Raw genomic sequence first — 21,241 nt, forward strand, 5'->3', positions numbered from 1 at the left:
CATGACTTTGTGAACTTTAAAGTGGAAACATTACATATAGATTTTGGCGATGGAACAGACTTTGACACATGACAGTAGCTCTCCATCGAGTGGAGGCCGTCCGTTAACTCTTGTGTCACAATGGTTTCCTCTTCTTCTTCTTCGTAGCCTCCTCCATCAGCAGGGATCTCTTTGGTTTGCAGTGTGGAGTTTCCACTGTTATCCAAGTTGTTCCACTGATACCTGGGCACAGTGACCGGGGAAAACAATGGCAGACACACTTGTGTCATAGCACATCCATCATTTTTGCAGGGAAAATGCAGCCTAATGGCAGAACAGGCTGCAAGGTTTATAGAACCAGTCTAAACATGGATGGTGTCATTTGTCTACAGACATTAGCGTTACACTGTGCATCCAGGTTTGACCTAAGAGTGATGATCTAAAGCAAGAAAGTGCCTGTAGAAGGTGTATATTAGCAATTTCATGATACTATAACAATTATAAAGACTTAGGAGTACTATTTGATGGCAGTAATAATTAAAACCAAGAAAATACTGTAGTTTTTGTTTTTTTCATTTTGCATGATTATAATGATTTTTAAAGAGTTTTATAATGACCCATAAATGCATGTAAGAATGTGCTTATAACAAAGAAATTACCTTCATGGATGGTGTTACTGAAAACTTCAATAAATACTTCCAATATTTTATGTTTGTCATCCCGCTATCATCCAAAGCTCCACAGCAGCAGAGGCTCATTGGCAGTCTGTGTTTGGACTATTAAAGTTAATATTTCCATTAGGGCATGCCTGAAATTGTAACATCAAAACTTGGCAGATGAAACCCTCAGCGCCACACTCGGTCAGACTGCCAGATCTCATGAGTCAACCTGATGCCTGTTGGACTGGCTAATGACAATAATACTGGCTCAGGGACGTCCTGCTATGACACAGTGCAGTCTGCCAGCACGTCTGTGCCAAAGTTTCAGTGGAGAGTATCGAAGCTGGAGATGTTAAGTGGTTGAGTCGTCTGTTTTTTTCTGATATCACAGTTAACGTTTACAGTCAGAGTTCTGAGAGCAGCAGCAGGTTAAACTATAACTGTCTGCACATCTTTCAAACTGGGCCAGTGTCGTCTCAGACCTTGACCTTCATATAAATCCATTTTATTTTCTATTTTTAAATGCCGCCCTTCAGTGCATTTTTTTATGCTGGTGCTTTACAAAAGCGTAGTGTCTCAAGGCCAAGCTCTGATGTAAAGTACAGATGTGATGTGAGGGAGTCTGAGCCTGAGTGGGTGACACAGGAATGTTGTCTGGAGTCGTATCAATAATCAGCTGGCTCCTGAAGTAACGGACGACTGCACAAATAACTCAGAAATCTAAAGGAGTATTTAGGGTGAAATGTTTCCTTGTTTTTTTGCTGACAGTTGAATGATGCGATTGATTTAACTCTTGTGACTGTTCAGTAAATATGAAGTTAGCTGACAGCTAGCTTAGCTATGGAAAACAACTGGAAATGGGGGAAGCAGCTAGCTTGGCTCTCTGCAGATATAACACAGACCACTTTCCAGCCACTCCAAAGCCGATGATCAACGTGCTGTACGTGGTTTGTTTATGGAAATGTATGTGCCGCACTATTTATTGGCTGATTTAGTGCAGCAAATGACTAAAATGAGATGGATATAGTTAATTAACGAGCTCTAAAGGTGCTCATGTGCCTATGGGCTGTTTCCCCTCTTCAGTCTTCTCATCTATCATCTGTCTGCACAGAAGCACATGAGTGTCTTTCCAGAAATGTTCAGCTATCGCCGCAGCGAGCTTTGAAATCTGTACAGTGAACAACATCCTCTGTCGTCAGACCTTTTGAGTCGAGTGAGGAGAAACTTCCCATATTGAGAAAAATAACCTTTAAACAGGGAATAAAAAGATAGACGAAACCTCAGGAAGAGCCACAGAGAGGGGTCCTCATGGAAACAGTTATATCACTTATACCTCTTTGTTCTTAATCAGCTGTGTGGTAGAAACACTGAAAAGGTTCTGTATGTGTCCACCTGCAGGCTAATACGGTGCGAGACTCCATGGCCAAGTCCCTGTACAGCGCTCTGTTTGACTGGATCGTCTTCAGGATCAACCACGCTCTGCTCAACGTCAAGGACCTGGTGGAGACCACTAAGGTTGGACGAGGCAAACACAGCAGCTGCGACAAGCACATGTATTATACACCATGTTAACTCTGGTGCTGTTCGAGGTGTTTGGACCCTTGGTTAGGGCTGGGTATAAAACCGACTGAATTGCCTCAATGCGGGAATTAAGAAATGTCTCGTCATTCGAACCCAACGTTCAGGAGTTGATCTTTTGCTAAAACTGAGTCGTTATCAAAAATATCATTCAGGACCAGGCATCAAAGTCAAGGTTCTGGTATCTGTGCCAGTCAATGTTATCAATACCCAGCCCTTCCCTTGGTACTGTCCAGGAAACCAGCTCACATTTACACCAGTTTTCGAGGACCTGTAATGGACGGAGGGCAAATGTTGCACAACAACCTGTTCAGTTCACAGTTCAAGTAAAAAAGTTTTCAAGTTCCTAACCAGAACCAGTTCCATGTCAGTGGAAACTCAAATTGAGTAGTTGGGGATCTACTTTCTTATGAATGCAGATTTAAAACCTTTAAACGCCAACACAGAAAACCTTCAGATGGCGACGTTTTGAGGAGGAAACAGAATGTTTGCATGATTGATAATCAGCATTTCAGGGTTAAAGATGAGTTTGTGTTGTGTTTGTTCGCCAGATCTTGTCCATCGGAGTCCTCGACATCTTTGGTTTTGAGGATTACGAGAACAACAGCTTCGAACAGTTTTGCATCAACTTTGCCAACGAGCGTCTGCAGCACTACTTCAACCAGCACATTTTCAAGCTTGAACAAGTAAGAAAACTCTAAATATTCTTTTTTTAATCCAGCTTGTCAGCTGACAGGAAGTAATGACCTATTTAAGGCTTTTAACCGGGAGTTGAACTTCTGAGCTTCCGTATCACTGCAGCTATTATTTTAACATATTTACCCACTTTAAGTTCTTTGGCTGTGAGCATTTGAAAGGAAACGCCTCATCCTTATCACAGCACACAGTGCACGTACTTTACAATGACACTGGAACAATGGAAGAATTCTTCATGACGTTATGCAACAGGGTGAGCAGAGTGGCTGACAGCGTATGACTCACCTCGCCCGGCTGTGGATGTATGTTCTCCTAAGTGAGCTTATTAACTTCAAAGCGCTTTCTAAAGTCGTGATCTGTGAGATCTGTAAGTTAAACCTTGTGTTTACCTTGAGATTGACTGAATCAGCGTCCTGCCCCGACATGTTCGAGGGGCTTTCATTCAGTTCATGAAGGACTGCGGCCTCTTTCACGCCTGTTCACAAACCACGCTCGTACCACCGTGTCATAAATATGTCAAGACTCAGACTGTAGTTTTATGTCGGGAGGGGAGGCTTCAAAGACTCCTTTGTTTTGGAGGTTAAGGTAAATGAAATGCAGAGTAATTGAGCTGTAGATTATGGACTTGTCACATTTGTTCTTCACTAGATCTGATGGATTGAGGCTAATGGCCAAAAGATTACAGTTTCAAAGCTTCACAATGCAGCCGAATTGTCAAACACGCATGTTTTATTGCACGACTGCAGGGAACAAACATGAATGTGACATTTACACAGTTGCTCGTTATAATGTGAGAAAATGTATATATAATATGTAATGTTCGTGAATTTGTCTACAGACTATTAGTTTGATTAAGTCAATCTTCAATCAGTCGATCTTGTGAAACATTTCTTCCACTGTAACTATCATGTTTGATATTAGACTGAATACTTTGATAGTCGCGTGAAAACAATTAGAAAACCTTAATTTTGAGAATCTGTTCTTGTTCATGTTTGATTTTTAGGTTTGTTGAGGATCACAGTTATGTAACATGTGACTGTTTAATTTTCTCACTGGCTCGGAGACTTCGGCTTCCAGTATTTGTTGACTCTTATTACAGTACTTCCTGTGCTGCTGCTCGCTGCACTAATCCAGGTCATAGAAGATCCAGCCTCCAGGAGCCCAGTCCAGAAATCTGGATTCTGTTTATTTTGCACTCAGAATTGTATATCTTGCTTTAATGGTTTCAAAGTGTTACCTTTTTCTGGAGGTCCAGTTGGATTGGTCACCTGTTACTTCCTGTTATCAAAGAGCAGCATAACACCAGATTTGTATTATATTCAAACCCAGAGAGAGGATGTGATCGTGGTCTTGTTCAATAGAGAGGCGTCTCTTTTTATTTCTATCTTGAAAGGCAATATACATCAATATATAACAGTATAATACATATACAGTACAAACTAACCACACAACAGTCAGTCAGTCAGAAGGGTCTGACAGTAAACTGAGCAAAATTGTCCAGTACATCTAATTTCCTCCATTTTTCCGGAACATGACATTTGAAAGCCAGTTTTCTGGTCTCCGTATTATTTTGATGATTAAAGGACCAGATCGTCTCTGGACCTCAGGCAGTGTGACACAGTTCAAGATCCCCGAGCTGCTTACTAAGAAGGTCTTTGTAAATAAATAGAATGCAGTCCTGCACATTTATATCTTTTATAGCATTGTATGGATTATCATGAATCCTGGTGCAGCGTGTGTGAGTGCAGATTCTGTCCGGAGGTTGAATCCTGCAGTAAAGAAGCATTAGATCAGGAGACCACAGAGCGGATTGTTTGAGTTCTGATCAAACTAAAGCTGCAGAAGACAAAAATGACACCCTTCTGCTGTTAATGACACTCCTGACTGCACTCACCTGACGCTCGTTGGTATACAGGTGCATAATTACACCTGCTGCTGTGTTTGTGCTTTGTAGAGCTGCAGACACGTTTGCTGAGCCGTGACACGCCGGTCTCACAACATATTGACCTACACAACATGCAGTCAGTCAACAGGGCTTGTGAATTCATCAGTAAATGTGTTCTCTTATTGATTTCTAATGTTTTCCATCAATCAAACTGTCGCTGAAGTGTTCAGGCCACGTTTTTCATCAGACATCCTGGTTTTTAGTCGAAATCTCTACACAAACAGAGTTCGCACAGCTGACTAAGACTTCTTCACAGGAAACTGGAGTTGTTAGGACTTTATCATGTCCTGGTTTAGCAAAGCATTAATCGTGTGTGGCGAAATGATTCAACCAGGAGCTGGCATGCATCATATTTCTGCTGAAGTCAGCTTCACACCCTCGTCTACTGTTACATACAGTATGTTTCCATTCATCTGACGACCTGTGCGTCACTCTGCTGGAGCACTCAGGGCCTGAATGATTTGCTCCAGGGCATATTGATGCTCGTTTTCAGGGGGCGTATCACTAATTTTCTTCTTTTGCTCCACTTTCTGACCCTCTCAAACAGGACTCACATCGTTGACACACAGTTATGCAGAATGACAGAATGTTGATACTGTCATGCATCATGTAAAACAGTCTGTACAGGAGCTGACCCTGCACCTCCTGGAGTCACGTTATTGTTTCTCTTTTGTTGGTTGTGTCAGAATAAGAGTGAGTCACAGCAGCGATTTGAAGATGATTTTGAGGCATGTTGAGGGGGAGGATACAGTATCCTGTGTAATGTAATACAATCCAGTACTGCACCCCCACAGACCACAGTTTAGAGATTACCAAAGAGCTGAGTCACCACCCATCTGACACACAGATTGAATATCATGATGATTATTCCAGCGCTGCTGAACTGGATGATGTTACACAGGTGTCCTTATTATAGTTTGTATAGTGTCTTATCACGAGACAGAGAATGTGTTTAGAGAGTTGCTCAGTCAGAGATAACGACCACGTTCTGACATGTTTATATTGTGAGAGGATGAAGACGACTGATGTGTTCCTCGTATTAAACTAAAAAGTAACTTACTTTTACTTTTGTTTATCGTGACACCGTGTGGGATACAGGCGTGTGTCTGTCAATGAATGTTTCTAGGAAAGAAGAACTGACACATCGCAGGTAAACTCTCGCTCAGTTCATTTCACACAGATGCTTCAACCCCTGATGTGACTGGCAGCTTATGGAGGCTAATGTAGGAAACCTTTAGATATATTGATTGCCATGTAATTGACATCAGGTTGTATGTCAGCTGTTGGCATAGACAACAGAGTCAGCAGCACCTGTAAATTGTAATACATGTTGAATTTGAGCTTGTGTGTTTGTAAAATGTTTAATCAACTTCACATATTTGTTTCAAACTCCGTCTTGTATAATTCAGGAAAACCATCTCTAACAAATGAATCTGTCTTTTATCCTGATTTTGTAATATATCCAAAATAATGAACAATCCCAGCTGAAGTAAATGAGTGACAGCCTATCCTGAAGAATATATTTAGTTAAAACCTGAAGCCTGAAAGACAGCTACATTATTTGACTCAACTTTTTGAGTTGGATACTGAGGAGGATCATCTTCTCTTTGAAGGTATTCTGTCCTGTTGCCGTCTTGCAGAGGAAGCGACAGTGATTAATTATTTTCAGCCTCCTGACTTTGGGGGAAAACGAGAGTCTGGATTAAGGCCTTTATTGCTTCAATTTCTTCCCCAGGAAAGCTGGAAAACAACATGAATGGAGAAGAAGACTGAGAGACGCTCTGAATGCTTCTCTGCTCATTAAATAGACGAGAGACCCGTTGAGATCTGAGGAGCGTTTTATTGGGCGAGGAGACATCATGATAGCACACAAACAACATTGTTGCTTTGATTGGAATATTTATAGCAGCCCGGCCCTCATCAGACCGGATGTCTGCGTCTACTGACACATGGATCATTGAGAGTTAATAGTTTTATGCCTTCAGGCTCTTGATCTGCATCTGTCTCTGTTTTCCAAAGTACAACACTGATGTTTTTAAAACTGTTAACGTGTAGATATGCTGAAATAGGCTCCTCAAGTTGTTTTTCTATTGCTTCATCGTAGCAGCAGTGATGCTGTCAGAGAAAGTGTTGCTGTGTGACTGAAGGTGACTCTGATGTTGTGTTGTGTGTCTGTGTTGTGTCCCTGCAGGAGGAGTACAGGTCAGAGGGCATCAGCTGGCACAACATCGACTACATCGACAACACGGGCTGCATCAACCTGATCAGCAAGAAGCCCACAGCAATGTTCCACCTACTGGACGAGGAGTGCAAGTGAGTCCCTCACCCTGATTCAACTCTTTATTTTCCTGCTGGTGTCAACGACCACGTGCTTCCTGCATCCTGAGGGTTTGCATGGTTAAAGGGAAAGTTCACCCAAAAATAAGAACTACATATTCTTTCTTCTGCTTTTTGTTCATCTGGATTGTTCTGGTGTGAGTTTAGAGGACGTCTGCCTTCTCACCAATATAATGAAACTAGACGGTTTGAAAAACTCATCAGCAATGTCCCTCTGCAGGATTCATGACTGAGGTTACTTATGACCTTCTATTGAGCAGTTTCATGTCGGACATCTACATCTGCAAATGTTATCTTCACAGAGAAAGAAGCCTGTCTCTACTCATGGATAGAGAGTCCGGCTTTCTGATGCAGTTAATGTCACAGTTCAGCCGAGCAGGACGCCGTTAATGTTTCCATTCCACACTGTCACGAGCACGAGACGCTCGTCCAGGAGAAAATGGACATGAGGGCACTATTCTTCACAAAACTTACACTTTTTAATACATTTTTTGTACTTTTTGCCTTTTTATTCTTTCTAAAAACACTTCTGTGAGTGGTTACGCAGACTTCATGGTTCTTGTGTTGCTGTTTATCAGCCGTAAATGTTTATAAAGACGTTGAGGGGAAGTTGTTGTGTGTGTAACTTGTACAACTCAAAAAAACCTCTTCTGTCGGATTTCGAAACATCTCCAAACAGATGAACCAGCTGCAGCAGCAGTAGGGAAGTAAAATCCAGTAGAGAGTATTTTTTGTTAAAAACATGTAAATAAATCTCTTTTGACAAGAGTTGAATGTTTCAATTAACACACGGACAACTCACTGCAGAATACAAAGATCGTGATCCCCTTGACTTGTTGTAATCTCAATAAAGTATCAAACTTTAATTAATATAAGTATCAATCGGGTATCTCAAAAAGTCCGGAAATGCTCCTGGTTTTAAAAACCCTCACATATTCATGATGCCTCCTGTTTCCTGCGTCTGTTTGAGGTGTCGGTCAAATGAATGCTACACGTCCGCAGGTTGTATGAACGTCAACGCAAACAAGTGGTTAAAATCATATTTCTGGCCCAACACGGCCATCAGGAGGAAGATGTTATTCCTCTCTGTCCGGTAAAGCAGTTAGCAACTCTTAAAGGAGGCACACAGACGTCCTACCTGAAATATTCACTGCGCAGCTTCCTGGTGAAGTGTTGCGTTAGATGTGTATTTCTGCGGACATGATCTTTGAAGTGTAATCATATTACTAAGGTGTGAACCCTCTGAACTTCAGAGTAAATTCGTTCATGACTGCACTGTGACTATTCTTACTAACAGTATTTCCTCCTTTATTTCCTTCTCGTCTCAGTTTGGACTCTGAATCAAATTCCTCCCACTTAGAAAAGCTGGAAAGCAGCACAGAGTCTGTGGCTGTGTTGTTTTCATAGCTCAGGTTTCACCCCGTTCAGAAACCCCTGGTGTCTCCTTCTTCGCCTCTTCTCTTCCTGTAAGCTGTTGATTTTCTGCAGAGTTTCTGGCTTTCTGTGTTAAAGGACTTGAGGGAAATCTGAGCGGAGTTCAGCTCTAATCCTCAGCCTTTGGCATCAGAGGATAAAATGTCAAAACTGGTTACAGATCAGATCATGTTAACTTTCCACGTTACCAGTGCTGTTGTACTAACTGCTGATTGGAGACTGATGGAAAAAGTAACATCTGAAATTGTTCAGGAATCTGTTGAACTTTGTCATGGTGATTTATTCTGCAAGATTCATGACCCGGTTGACAGCTTTAAAACAAGTCCATCAGCAGTGTGCCTTCATATTAGATACAGATGTATAAACGCATTGTCCTCCAAATCAAACTCTTCTGTCCACTTGTTTCAGTTTCCCCCAAGCCACCAACCAGACTCTGCTGGATAAGTTCAAGCGGCAGCATGAGGGGAACAGCTACATCGAGTTCCCGGCCGTCATGGAGCCCGCCTTCATCATCCGACACTATGCTGGCAAGGTCAAGTACGGTGTCAAGGTCAGTGCTGCCGTTGCCTCCAGAACCGTTGGTCGTTGGTGCCGCCATCATCAAAAAGTGTTTAAGTCAAAAGATTTGTTTATAATCCTCAATGTAAACTTTTGTGAGACCATTTTCTGTTATCTAATTCCATCAACATGTTTTGTGGGTTTTTCAGTGGGTTTTAAAACTGCGTCATAGCGATTAGATTTTTTTTCGAGACTCGAAAATTAAAACATCACCTGCTTCCTTTTTAACTGTACTTGAGAGTCAGAGAATCTGAAGGTCATTGGTTCGATTCTCAGGCTGCCCAGTCTGCACGTCAAAGTGTCCTTGAGCAAGATATTGAGCCTCAGTGTATGACTGTGTGTGAATGTGTGAATCTGAAACGTGCACTATAGGTATGATACAGTAAATTAAGTTGTGCAAAGAGTAAATGCTCTCATTGTAACAACATTGTTCAAATGTTACATCCATGTTGAAGCAGCATGTTCTATTTAAACTCTCTTTAAGTTTAAGTAAACACACAGTCAATCGTGACATGATGAGTTTAAATTCAGTCTGTCATCTTTAACTTGTCCTACAGCCGCAAACACAAAATACACATAGATTTTAATGTTTACGTAATAAGATACATAAAACTAAACATGTTAACAGAAGATGAAACCTCCCATTAAAATATGTGTATCAGCGACTGCAGAACATCAGATGTTAAAACCACTGGTCCTTTTTTGTGCTTCCAGAGAAAAGCTGTTGCTGAGTTTCACAAAACAACGAGGACACACTTTAATCCCTTTTCCTATATTACACAAGCAGATGCAGATAGGCTTCCCAGGGACCCTCTCACCTGTTGTGCAGCACTCAGCTTTTATCTGCAGAGTTAGAGGCGTGAAGAGCGGCTCCGTCTGGGCCCGCCACATGCAGTCAACCAGGAAATATCCACCGGAGAGGAATTCTGCCTTAGATCAGAACAAATGGTGGCACATCATAAGAAAGAATGAAATTGAGCTGATATTTTTCTTTGTATTCATGAATGTTTCAGCCTGGTTGACCTCTGTATATCTCACCTGTTATCCCTCGACCCAAGAATGAACCTTAGATAAAACGTGGATATGAATGAATTACCATCAGGATTATAGAATCAACAAACACAGATACGAAAGGCAGAGTATAGGACATACATATCTGATGGTGTCTTAGTTTTAATGTATTTTATAATACAGGGCTGATTGCTTTCCGGCGCCGTGCTGGATCTCCGGGGTACCAGCGTGACTGCGAAATAAAAAAAAACGGGTTTGCCCAGAGATCTCACATACAGTTCTCTGGATCAAACAGAGGCGCAACTTTCACTCAATCACACTAACAATAGGTCTACCAGCCAATCAGAAATATGGTGGGGGCGGGCCTTAGTCAAACAGATTGATCCAGAGAGCAGTCGCTCCATGTGCTGTTAAATCTGGATTTTCCATGCTAGCAATGCCCCTCCCTTTGAGAGCTTGGGAGCCCCCCCGTCAGCATGGAAAAAAGTTCAGGCTCAGGATTATTATTTTTTTTTTTTTTAATTTTTTGCAATCACCCCAGTAATAACATATATCGCGTTAAATGTTATTGCATGTTTCTGTCCCAAAAACAGGACTTCAGGGAGAAGAACACCGACCACATGCGGCCAGACATTGTAGCTTTACTGAAGAGCAGTAAGAGCGCCTTCATCTGCGGGCTGATGGGAATCGACCCGTCGGCCACTTTCCGCTGGGCAGTGCTCCGATCCTACTTCAGGGCCCTGGTCGCTTTCAGAGAGGCTGGAAAGAGGCACACGCAGAAGAAGACTGGTGAGATCTCACTCTAACGAGACTATGATAATCTGTTGTATATCAGCTGATATGTAAATGTTAGCAGTGAGGCAGATAATGTTCTGGGAATATCTGAGCTGACAGAGTCACACATGTCTTTGGTCTTTTTGTCAAGATGAGGCAACTACACAAGTGTAACTATTAATTCACTATATGAAGTTCAGTCTGTGTCAACACGCACCAAAGAATCCACACCGTGGGAAACAACATTTACTGAATGTCATGTGAGCATTACAGCAACTTTCTGGTTCAAAACAAGAACACCAGTTGATTAGTAAACTATTAAATCTACAGAAGGTTGATTGATGTAATTGTCTCCTTGATAAGATTTAGAAGCTTTAAGTCTGCTGGGTGACACTTTGTTTGAAGTGGAGTGAGTCAGACATGACATGAAGGAGTCTTGATGAATGTTAATGATTGTTGTCATCTGGTCAATAATGTCACTTTTAAAGCAAAGTTGACTTCTTTCTGACAGCTTGACATTAACCAAGACAATAAAGACGATGTTATAAACATGCCGGACCAAAGTATCAAGCTAGTTTTCTCATGTCAGGTCCATCATTTTAGTTTTTGTTACCATTAGAATAGCTGTCTATGCTTCAATAAATAATAATATAATGATAAACAATCAGTTTCTCATACTGCAGCTCTGTATTTTGTCTGAAACGCTCTGTTTGTTGCGTTGATCCCCGCTCTGCTCTGATTGGTCAGCTCACACACGCTTGACACTGAAGCTGCAACGAGCCACGAGGCATCAATTATGCATGAGTGTGGTGCTGCAGTATGATGTCAGAAAGTCACAGAATTAAAGGACTGCTGACGAGGCGTTCAGGAGCAGTATTTTCTGTGGGAGCGAGGAGCTCCAGCACTTTGTCCTTTTTAACGTTGATGATGTTTTATGTGAAATAGAACCTATGTAACACATCATGTTAAAGAAACCACATAGCTTTATGTGTTTATCAGCTGTCATGACATTTATAACTGCATAAATTATTTTCTTGACATGAAGTGAAGTAGCACAATGTTTGCTTGTCATTAAGATGTCACTAAACCAGCGTGATGACACAGAATCAGTACCAAGGTGATATGGGGGAATTTCCCTTGTTGCTAAGCTGAGTGTTGCTAATCATTGCTAACTGTAATGGACTGCCAGGAGCCGAACGGACCCTTCACCTCTTTAAACAAAGTGTCACCTGGCTATGAATGAAAGTAAAAGAAATAAGCTAGTGATCCAATCAACTACATGAAATTACAAATGTAATTCTGCCATACTCAGTTCTGTATGCTCACATGTCATGCAGCTACAATTTTGTCCTCTTGTTTCAGTATAGTTTGCTTTATCTCTGCCATATTTTGTGTTCCAGTTGTCCCTGTTCTGTAGTCTGTGTGCGTAGTGCTCGTAGTGCCGCCATGTATTTACAGTAGCTCTTGCTCTTTGTCTCTCTCAGCTTTGGCTTTCTATGAATGCCTTCCATTCCTGTAGGCTGACCATGCAGTAGATATTAGCATCAGAGTGCCTTCAGCGCTGCCGTCGTATGAATCAGACTTGCTCTCTGCATCCTCTTGATCCTTCCTACACATGAAGTTTTACATGCAGATGTTGTGACCATAGATTTTGCTCATCCTAAGATAGCTTCTAGAAATTCTTGTTGCTGAGCTCTGAAGATATTAGCGTCACCAGAGGGAACTTTCTACGTGTCTTCTAGAACATTTCTACAAAACACTTATGTACTAAACGTAAAAGTTTTCAGCTTTGTTTTAATACTTGATTTTGGGCTAAGGATTTAGTTAAGTAGCTTTAAGTAGCCTCACCTCGTCTCAGAAGACAACAACTGTAGAATCAAGTCACAGAAAAACTTCTTGAAGACATTGTATTAAGTGCCATCGGGAGGCGAAACACCCTCACACAGAACTACAGTGACAAACATCCTGCTGCTGTTGTGAATGTCGACCTTTTCTCCAGAAGTCTTGCACAGGTATCTCTCCAGTAGATGACTGCATCTCTTGATCTTCATCTTCTTCACTGTCTAATCTGTCATTTCTTTCTCTCTCTTCCCCCCTTTTCTCTTTCCTTGTGTGTTTTATTTTCTCTCTTCTCTGTGTTTTTGTTCTTTTTCTTTTGCTTCTCCAAGGGCATGATGACGCTGCTCCCTGTGCAGTTTTGAAAAGTGTGGATAGTTTTAGCTTTCTGCAGCACCCTGTGCATCAGAGAAGCTTAGAGATCCTGCAGAGATGCAAAGAGGAGAAGTACAGTAAGGCTGCCAATACAACAATTAACTATTTCCATGTTAGATGGTGACTCAGGGAAACTCTAGGGACGAGGCCGACCAACATCTCCAACATTACTGCACCTTCCTGCAGCCAAAGTCAAGCCAAAGCATACGAAAATCCAGACTTACAGATGAAGCGTCACAAAGTTTTATGTTGTGCTTTGTGATTTGATTTACAACTTTCATTTTCTATTGTTAGACTAGATGCTTGTTGGTCTCCGCTCCCTCTGTCTCCCTCTTCCCACTCTCTTATGCACCTGCATGCATTTTAAGTCTTGTCTTGCATGTTGTTCACTAGCATGCTTCAGCCGTCCTGACACTAACACTGTGCTAGTAGGAGACTAGCAGAGGAATGCATGGTTGTTTGGCTCTGTTAGCTAACGCTGGTCTGGGGAAACAACACAGTAACACCTCTAGGTGTCAATCACTTCTATTTTTGTCAGTAACGGCAAACAGCTAAACTTTAATTTCCAGTCCTGTCTGTCGGGCTGTGGGTATATTTGCTTTTCCACCTCGGCACACATCTGTAATCACTGTCACTGAGACCCAGTTCAGACCTGGTGTCAACATCCGCCCTGAGAGATCCAGTCACAGGTAGACAGGTGTGATGTTTGACTACTTACATTAAATTAATGAAAGAATACCAATGCACCTTAAAAAACAGAGTTTACAAAGTACTTTGACAGATGGAACAAATGCCAGGGAACACAGAGAGACTATATAACAGAACGAACTCTGAACAATAAAGCATAACAGAAAGAAGCCAGACTCAAAATGTCAGTATAAATAGAAAGGAATTAAAGCAATAAAAAAAGGACAACTTCACATTAAAGCAAGTCTTTAAGGGCAGGTGTTCAAAAGTAATTTAAAAGACTTAAGTGTTTTTGCGAGGCTAATGTGGTAGATGAATATTCGCTCTATATGTTGGAGATAGACCCAAACTAACTTTAAAAGTGATCGGATGAATCTTAGAATCAGGACTGATGTTAAACATGGCAAATGTTACAAATAGGATGAGACTCCTTTTAAAAAATCGCTAATTTTGTGAGTTGTTGAGTTAGTAGTCATGTGAAAGTCTTTGTGAAACACTCTCTATGACTAAATTCTTAACTATTTGGGACTTCTCAAATTTGACAAATGCTATACATTCAGATCTTACTCTATCTGTTAGATAATGATTGTGGTTGTTTGTATCTGTCCCAATCAAATAAACTATAGATTAATAAGGAGACCGATTACACAGATGGTTACTTCAGATGTATCATAACACCAGTGCTGATGCCAACTGACAGACTTAAAGCTGTCCACTTCTGATCAGATCCCCCTGGCTGGATGTTGATTCCAGGTCTGAACATGCTCTAATACCACCGGCTGTTGATGGTGCTAGCAGAGGGGTGTCTGACACACGTGTATATTATCATCACTAACTTTCCATGTGGTGCAGGAGCTCACACACTCTCTCAAAGGTCACTTCTCCTCCATAAACATGTTATTTCACTGCGATGTGTTTGTGTTTTTGTGTTTGTGCCGTCCTACAGCTCCAGATGAGAGTGAAAGTGTTGTTCAAAGTGATGACACTGAAAACGGTACACTGTTAAACACCCGGTAGATTAAAATGCTCTCACAGATCTCTTTAACACCGTAGACCTCTGTGATCTCACAGCACTGTGACCTGCTTCAGCTTCACAGGAATCACTGTAGTAACATAACACAGCAGCATTAAGTAAATCACTTAGTAAATCAGTTTCATTTGTTAAATTCTCTCTAGTTTGATCTACAGCTTCTTCCTGATTTGCGGCATTAGATAATTAATTATGAGACAAAACTGTTCAATAATGCATTAACTTCAGTATCAACTTCAGTAATTTGACACTAACAAGTGTAACTTACCATTAACCTCACAGACCTTTGTTTCAACATCAAATCATCTGCAGAAGATAATATTTATAATAAAGGAACATAACACTCGCTGCAATAACACCGGAGGGTCACATGGTGTCAGAAGTGTGATTTGTGTCTGGGAAGGGTTTGTTTTTGTCTGTGTGTGTGTGTGTGTGTGTGTGTGTGTGTGTGTGTGTGTGTGTGTGTGTGCGTGTGTGTGTGTGTATGTGTGTATTCTTTCACATGATGCCAACCTGTGTGTGTGTGATCAGGTGTATCCAGAAAGAGTGCGCGCACGCCGCTGTCGGACCTTCAGGGCAGCAACACTATCAATGAGAAATCTCCACGGTAAGAGTTTGTGTTTGTGGATTTGTTGTAATCTGTTCATTAAATAAGCTGTTAAACACTTGTCAGGTTAACTCAGGAGAGTTTTTAGGACATATACAGGACCTGGATATGATATTGCTTAAATGTGGAAATACACACAATTCACACAATTCAAAGTCGTTTTTCAACAATATATGCTTCAGGTGTTAGAGAGGTGTTATAAGTTTGTATTTTATTAGATCAGATAGTGACAAATAGTTGTTGGTATTAGATAAATCACCATAAACAGTTTTATGTATTGACATTATGAATCTCAGCCAAATAGTATATATTGATTTTGATATTGTATTATATTTTTCTTGTTCTTTTGCCTGATGTTTTTTAATTATTCTTCAGACTCATATGAATCTTTATTGTCATTACATCCAGATACAGGCAAACTTTCATTAGCTTCAGAAACAACAACATAGAAGGGATAGAATAATATCTTCTTTTTTTGTTTGTTTGCATTGTATGCTTTTATTAGTGAGTCGACTGTAAAAGGAGGGAATAAGAGGGAGAGACGGGCTGTAGACGTTGTGGTTAACGTCACCCTCAGTCCTCCAGGCCGTCCAGTAAATGTAGTATTTGATCTTACGGTCCATTCATGTGCTCCTTGAATGGTCCATTCTCCTCCGTTAGGAGGTTTATACATACGAACTATGACACAAAGCTCTGGAACTGGTCTTTGTCACAATCCTCTGAGTACATTTCTTGCAGATTCTCTGTCACACTATAAATAATAGTTTTTTATTCACTCCTAACTTTGCCTACCTCTAACATAAAAAGTAAAGACTGTGCTATGACCCGGAGCGCTGCTCTCACACCACCCCACTGACACGCCGGTCCACCACCTCCTCTAATTAGCTGTGGACCATGAGATTAGCAGCCCACGACCACGACTGGTAGCACCGACCAGCTCGCACAAAACGGCTTTTGTTACACAGGAGCTCAGTCGGGGCTGTTAAAATCCCCCCTCTTAATGTGATTTGCAACCTCTGCCCTCCCTCTCTGTCTCTTTCTCTTGCTCACACACTCATCTTCTACATGCTCTCCGAGCTCTAAACCCCGTGCAGCTGCTTCCTCTGTGATGTAAAGGCAGAGCTATGCATTGGAGAGGAGCGCCCGGAGAGTCATAAATATTCAGTCCCTGCAGGGTGCGTGTCGGCTGGACGGGGCAGCAGACAGTGCTGTGCTTTATGGGACTTTCAGAGAGACTGTGGAGATAAACACTACAAGAGGCATATTGTACTCTCACATTTTACTGAGATCGATGATCAGCTGGGGAGATGTAAACCCAGAAATAAATATAAATCCAAAGATGTGGATTTACACTTGTATCCTGGAGCTATGTGGATCTTCTGCCATAATATTTGATCTTGTAATGCAACGCAGGCTGGTGGTACAAATCATACTGCTCCTCAGGGACCTGTGTACCCCGGACTGTGATGAGGATTGTGGAGTAGAGTTCTGGCCTCGTTTAACGAGCATCCTCAGGGTCTCTTCTGTGGCCTCAAAGAGAGAAAAACTAATGGAAAGACCAGCAACACCTCTGTTGTTGTTTTTACACCCGGTTTCTGTTTTCATCTCAAGCCACAACTTGTTTCAGATTCAACAGACAGTCATTTGAGGTTTGACCAAAAAATAAAATATTATTTTCAAATCAGAAACTGCTTTTCTGACTAATGGCTTTCTGTGGCTTTCAGTGAGCTTTAGGCTAAATGCCAACAGTAGCATGCTAATGCTTGCAATAACCAGATTTTGACCTGATCAAAAAGTCAAGGAATCACAAAAGTGAGAAGGGTGCATCCTCTGACAGGGAATGTCTTTACATGATTACATTTTAATCCATCAAGATGACTTTGACTCCAAAGTGGTGGAGCGACTGACACATTGCTAATTTAGAAGTGCCTCAAATTTGCATTCTGTCTAATGGCCAGAAGGGGGCGACTCCACAAGTTTCAAAAAGAAGTCCAATCATATGTAGGCTTATGGGAAAGTACCCTACTTCTCACTTGATTTATTACCTCAGTAAACAGTTTCCTAATGAGTTCATGGTCTGAGTCACTAAGTCCTCTTCAACACAACAGGAAGTTCAGTTTGTAAAGTATCTTCTTATTTAGAGTAAAATAGATGAAGAAGCATTGTTTGATTCAGGGCATGGCTACTGTGTGATTGACAAGTTGCTACCACACTTAGATCCAATCAGGATATCTTCCTCAGCTCCACCCTTGTGTCCAAACAAGGTCACACCTGGTTAAAAAAAAAACAAGATGGTGACGACTGTAATGTCAGACTTCAAGATTGTGTACAAACAATCCCAAACAGCTTCCATTCATGGATAACCTACGTTACCAAACGCTCCACCATCTCGCCTGCTGTTCTGTGTTTGTGTTGATTATCATTTTATTACCCACTGAAACCTCTCCACACACTCGTCCTCCACCTTGTTTCCTCTCAAGGACTGAATCAGCCCTCTGATAATAAACATGGTGTGAGACAACAAACACATCTTAGTACTGCAGAGCAGCTCGTTAACTCTTCAGCGGAAATTCTTGTAAATCTACAAAAGTGTGTCTGAAGAGCTGTATCAGTGATGAACTGCTCCTGCCACAGCTATTCTCCTAGCGCCCTCTCCTCCGGGCTGAAATAGTTGGTTGATGGTTTTAACCGTGACCTGACCGCCGGTGTTTGTGTTAGTCCTCTGGGCAGGTGCTGAGGTTTCACCTCGAGGCCTGAGGTTTCAAACCTCTGAGACTTCAGTAAACTGTGTTGAAGTCTGTTTGAAGTGAACTCGGCTCTCTGCTGAGGGCTGGAAACATGGAAGCTACTGCCCCTGCTGGAGACACTCCTGCTGGGGAAACTATATATACAACACTGTTGATGCAGTTTATAATTAAACAAAGAGACACTTTTCTAAAGCTTAGCTACAACAGATCTGTCCAACACATTCACCTGTAGAGAAGTCAGCCTCTACAGCAGCTGACACAGATCAGTGACCCCTGTGTCATCGTTTGCTACTTATATTTAATTGTAGTTTAATAAGAGTTGTGAAATTTTGATGTGTTACATTTATGTTGTCTGTATTAATGTAACTGCAGCTACAAGCTTGAATTAAAAACAGGAAAACAGATCAGAATATTATGTTGTTGTGGAAGTTGAATAAATGAGCTCTTTAATTCACATCAGAAAAAGATTTCCTTTGACTGTTTTTTGATAAATTATCTATCTTAATGATATCTAGATCAGTTATTTTACAGATCAAGATGGATTTGAAGCTTCAGAAGTGTTTTGTAATGTGAAAGTTTTTGGACTCTGGTCTAAAGCTGGACTATAGCATGTTGTGTAAAGTTTGGATTTTCACGAGTCAGTGACTTTTATCTGTCTGTGTGTGTTTCGTCCATAGGAGTTCTCCGGGCCTTGGCTGGAACGGACGTTTGGGTCGACAGAGTCGCTTGTCATCCAGCAGCTCCGCCACAGAGGAAGACGGCATCTTCGTCAACTCTGCCAGCAGTAAACTCCTGGAGAGAGCGCACGACATCCTGATGTCAGTAACACCATCAGGCTTTAACCTCCGCCCTCACACCCAGTCACAGATCAACACTTTGATGGTTTTCTGTCCGATTATTAATTACAGAATCATTGTCAGCATGGTTTTATTCTGCGGTTTGTTGATTTTGTCGACAGACATGCTGGAAATTAAAAGAAAGTTCAGATTGAGTGTAGAAACATCTGCCCTCCTTCGTTCCTACCAGCTCTGAGGGGCTGTTCTGCAGCTGACCCTGACCTGTTCCCTCCCAAATGAGGGGAATAAGTGAAAAAAAGAACATCCCCACAGGACAAATAAAATGTTTACTGTTCTAACAGGAATACGACTGTCTGGGGAAGAATTTCTGGATCTACAGACGCATCTCACCTCTTGATTTATTTATTTTATTTATCTACCTCTGGACTTGATAAAGAATCTCTTGGTTTATTCTCTGACACTGACTCTGTTCAGGAACTTTATTGCTCTTTTCTATGATACAGATGTTAAGCAAAATCTATGATGTCCTTTGTTTGGCCAAAACTGCATAACTGTTACATACTTCTCTTGTGACATTTTCTTTATGAGATTTACAATTGATTCATTATGACCCTGAAACTTTGCTTTAATACTCTTTAAACATGAACAGCATCTATAACAGAAAACCAAACGATTACTTTTATTCCAGTTTAAAAATCATGGTTTTTCAAACCGCCTCTCAATTTTGACCAGTTCACATACTATAAATAGAGGAAATTTTTGGACACAGATATCATTAATATAAAGATAGAAACCACTGGGCCGAGTGCTGACATGTGTGGGACTCCACATGTGATATTTTTAACTCTGATTACACCAGCAAAGTGCTCAAACTGTTTTCTGTTGCTGACATAACTTCTTACCAACTTTGTGTTGCACAGACTGCTCGATCACCTCTCGCGTTCTTGTGTTTTGTAAACAGGAGGAACAAAAACTACAAATCTAAGCCAGTTCTCCCAAAGGTGATGTACAGAACATCTTTAATGTATCTCAATACAAGGCACAGTTGTCTGATGTGACAGTAGTAACATTACGACCAAACTCTGACTTCACACCTGCAGCATTTACTCAACGTCAAGTCTCTAAAGTACCTCAGCAACCTGACGCTTCACGACCGCATCACCAAGTCCCTGCTTCACCTCCACAAGAAGAAGAAACCACCCAGTATCAGCGCACAGTTCCAGGTCAGACACACACACACACACACACACACACACACACACACACACACACACACACACACACACACACACACACACACACACACACAGCCACTGCTCTCATCGTAAAAATAACACAATAAGCCCAAGCTGAAGTGAGGAATCTCCCTCCAGCTTTGAATATGATAAAGAAGGCGTGTCCTTCATGACTGGCTATGTGGAAACATCTCTGTTACTCTGCCTACCCGCGGCCTTTTAACGTCCGCTGTCTTATCCTTGTGTTTGTCTATGATTTCTCTCAAGTCTATTACGCAAGTTCACATACCCACCCAAGTCTTTAAAAGTATGACAGCATGTCTGGGAAGTTAAGAAAAAAAACTGGATAAATGTCTGAATAAAAACACTCTGATTTGGTGAGAAAGTAGAAAGTTTGGCTTTCCCTCCGTTGCGGACACACCCACATACCTCCACAAAGTTCACTCATTAGAAGATGAGACCATGAAAACAAGTGACTGTAGTGACTAGCAGAAGGCTTTATTTTAAAACCAGATGCATTTTTATCGCTCACCTGCATGAAGATTCATATTTGACTTCAAAACATAAACACCAAAAAACAAACCGCAAATCGCTGCTGCAGTCAGGCTGTTTAACAGGAGTGAGGATAAATCAACCTTTTAAATGCAAAAGATTCAATCTGATGTCTGAGCTCTCCTCCCGTCGGTATACGACTCTGGATCAGGCAGAATTCAGTGTGACTCTGGTGTGAAAAAAATACTCAGAAACCTCTTTTGTTTTGATAGACGGACTGCTAATGACAGATGTGATATTTTGTGAGTTTAAGAACTTCCTGTGTCGTGGGTTAAATTCATGAGATGGTCGGTCTGTGATAATAAATAGTTAGGATGAACAGCAGCTGTCATTAATGTTGAATAAATAAATGAATAAAAGTCATTTGTTTGGCCTAGTAAAGCCAGTCTCAAATACTAGACAAA

At 41.3% G+C, this 21,241-nt stretch overlaps 1 protein-coding gene across 19 annotated transcripts in view; it reads left to right on the plus strand.

The window, feature by feature from the left end:
* myo9aa (myosin IXAa) overlaps positions 1–21,241 on the plus strand; it is a 110,107-nt gene that overhangs the window by 68,500 nt on the left and 20,366 nt on the right. For 11 of the 19 annotated variants that reach the window (XM_037094696.1, XM_037094694.1, XM_037094690.1 and 8 more), the window contains 11 exons: positions 2,037–2,153; positions 2,768–2,902; positions 7,049–7,170; positions 9,037–9,178; positions 10,791–10,986; positions 13,140–13,259; positions 14,816–14,863; positions 15,431–15,506; positions 18,931–19,071; positions 20,012–20,051; positions 20,151–20,273. In XM_037094696.1, the coding sequence (XP_036950591.1) occupies positions 2,037–2,153; positions 2,768–2,902; positions 7,049–7,170; positions 9,037–9,178; positions 10,791–10,986; positions 13,140–13,259; positions 14,816–14,863; positions 15,431–15,506; positions 18,931–19,071; positions 20,012–20,051; positions 20,151–20,273 (1,260 nt within the window). The remainder of the gene's footprint in view (positions 1–2,036; positions 2,154–2,767; positions 2,903–7,048; positions 7,171–9,036; positions 9,179–10,790; positions 10,987–13,139; positions 13,260–14,815; positions 14,864–15,430; positions 15,507–18,930; positions 19,072–20,011; positions 20,052–20,150; positions 20,274–21,241) is intronic. The other 8 variants (XM_037094709.1, XM_037094700.1, XM_037094710.1 and 5 more) reach the window with 3 other exon arrangements.

The sequence above is a fragment of the Acanthopagrus latus genome, chromosome 4 (genome assembly GCF_904848185.1).
Source record: "Acanthopagrus latus isolate v.2019 chromosome 4, fAcaLat1.1, whole genome shotgun sequence".
NCBI lineage: Eukaryota > Metazoa > Chordata > Actinopteri > Spariformes > Sparidae > Acanthopagrus > Acanthopagrus latus.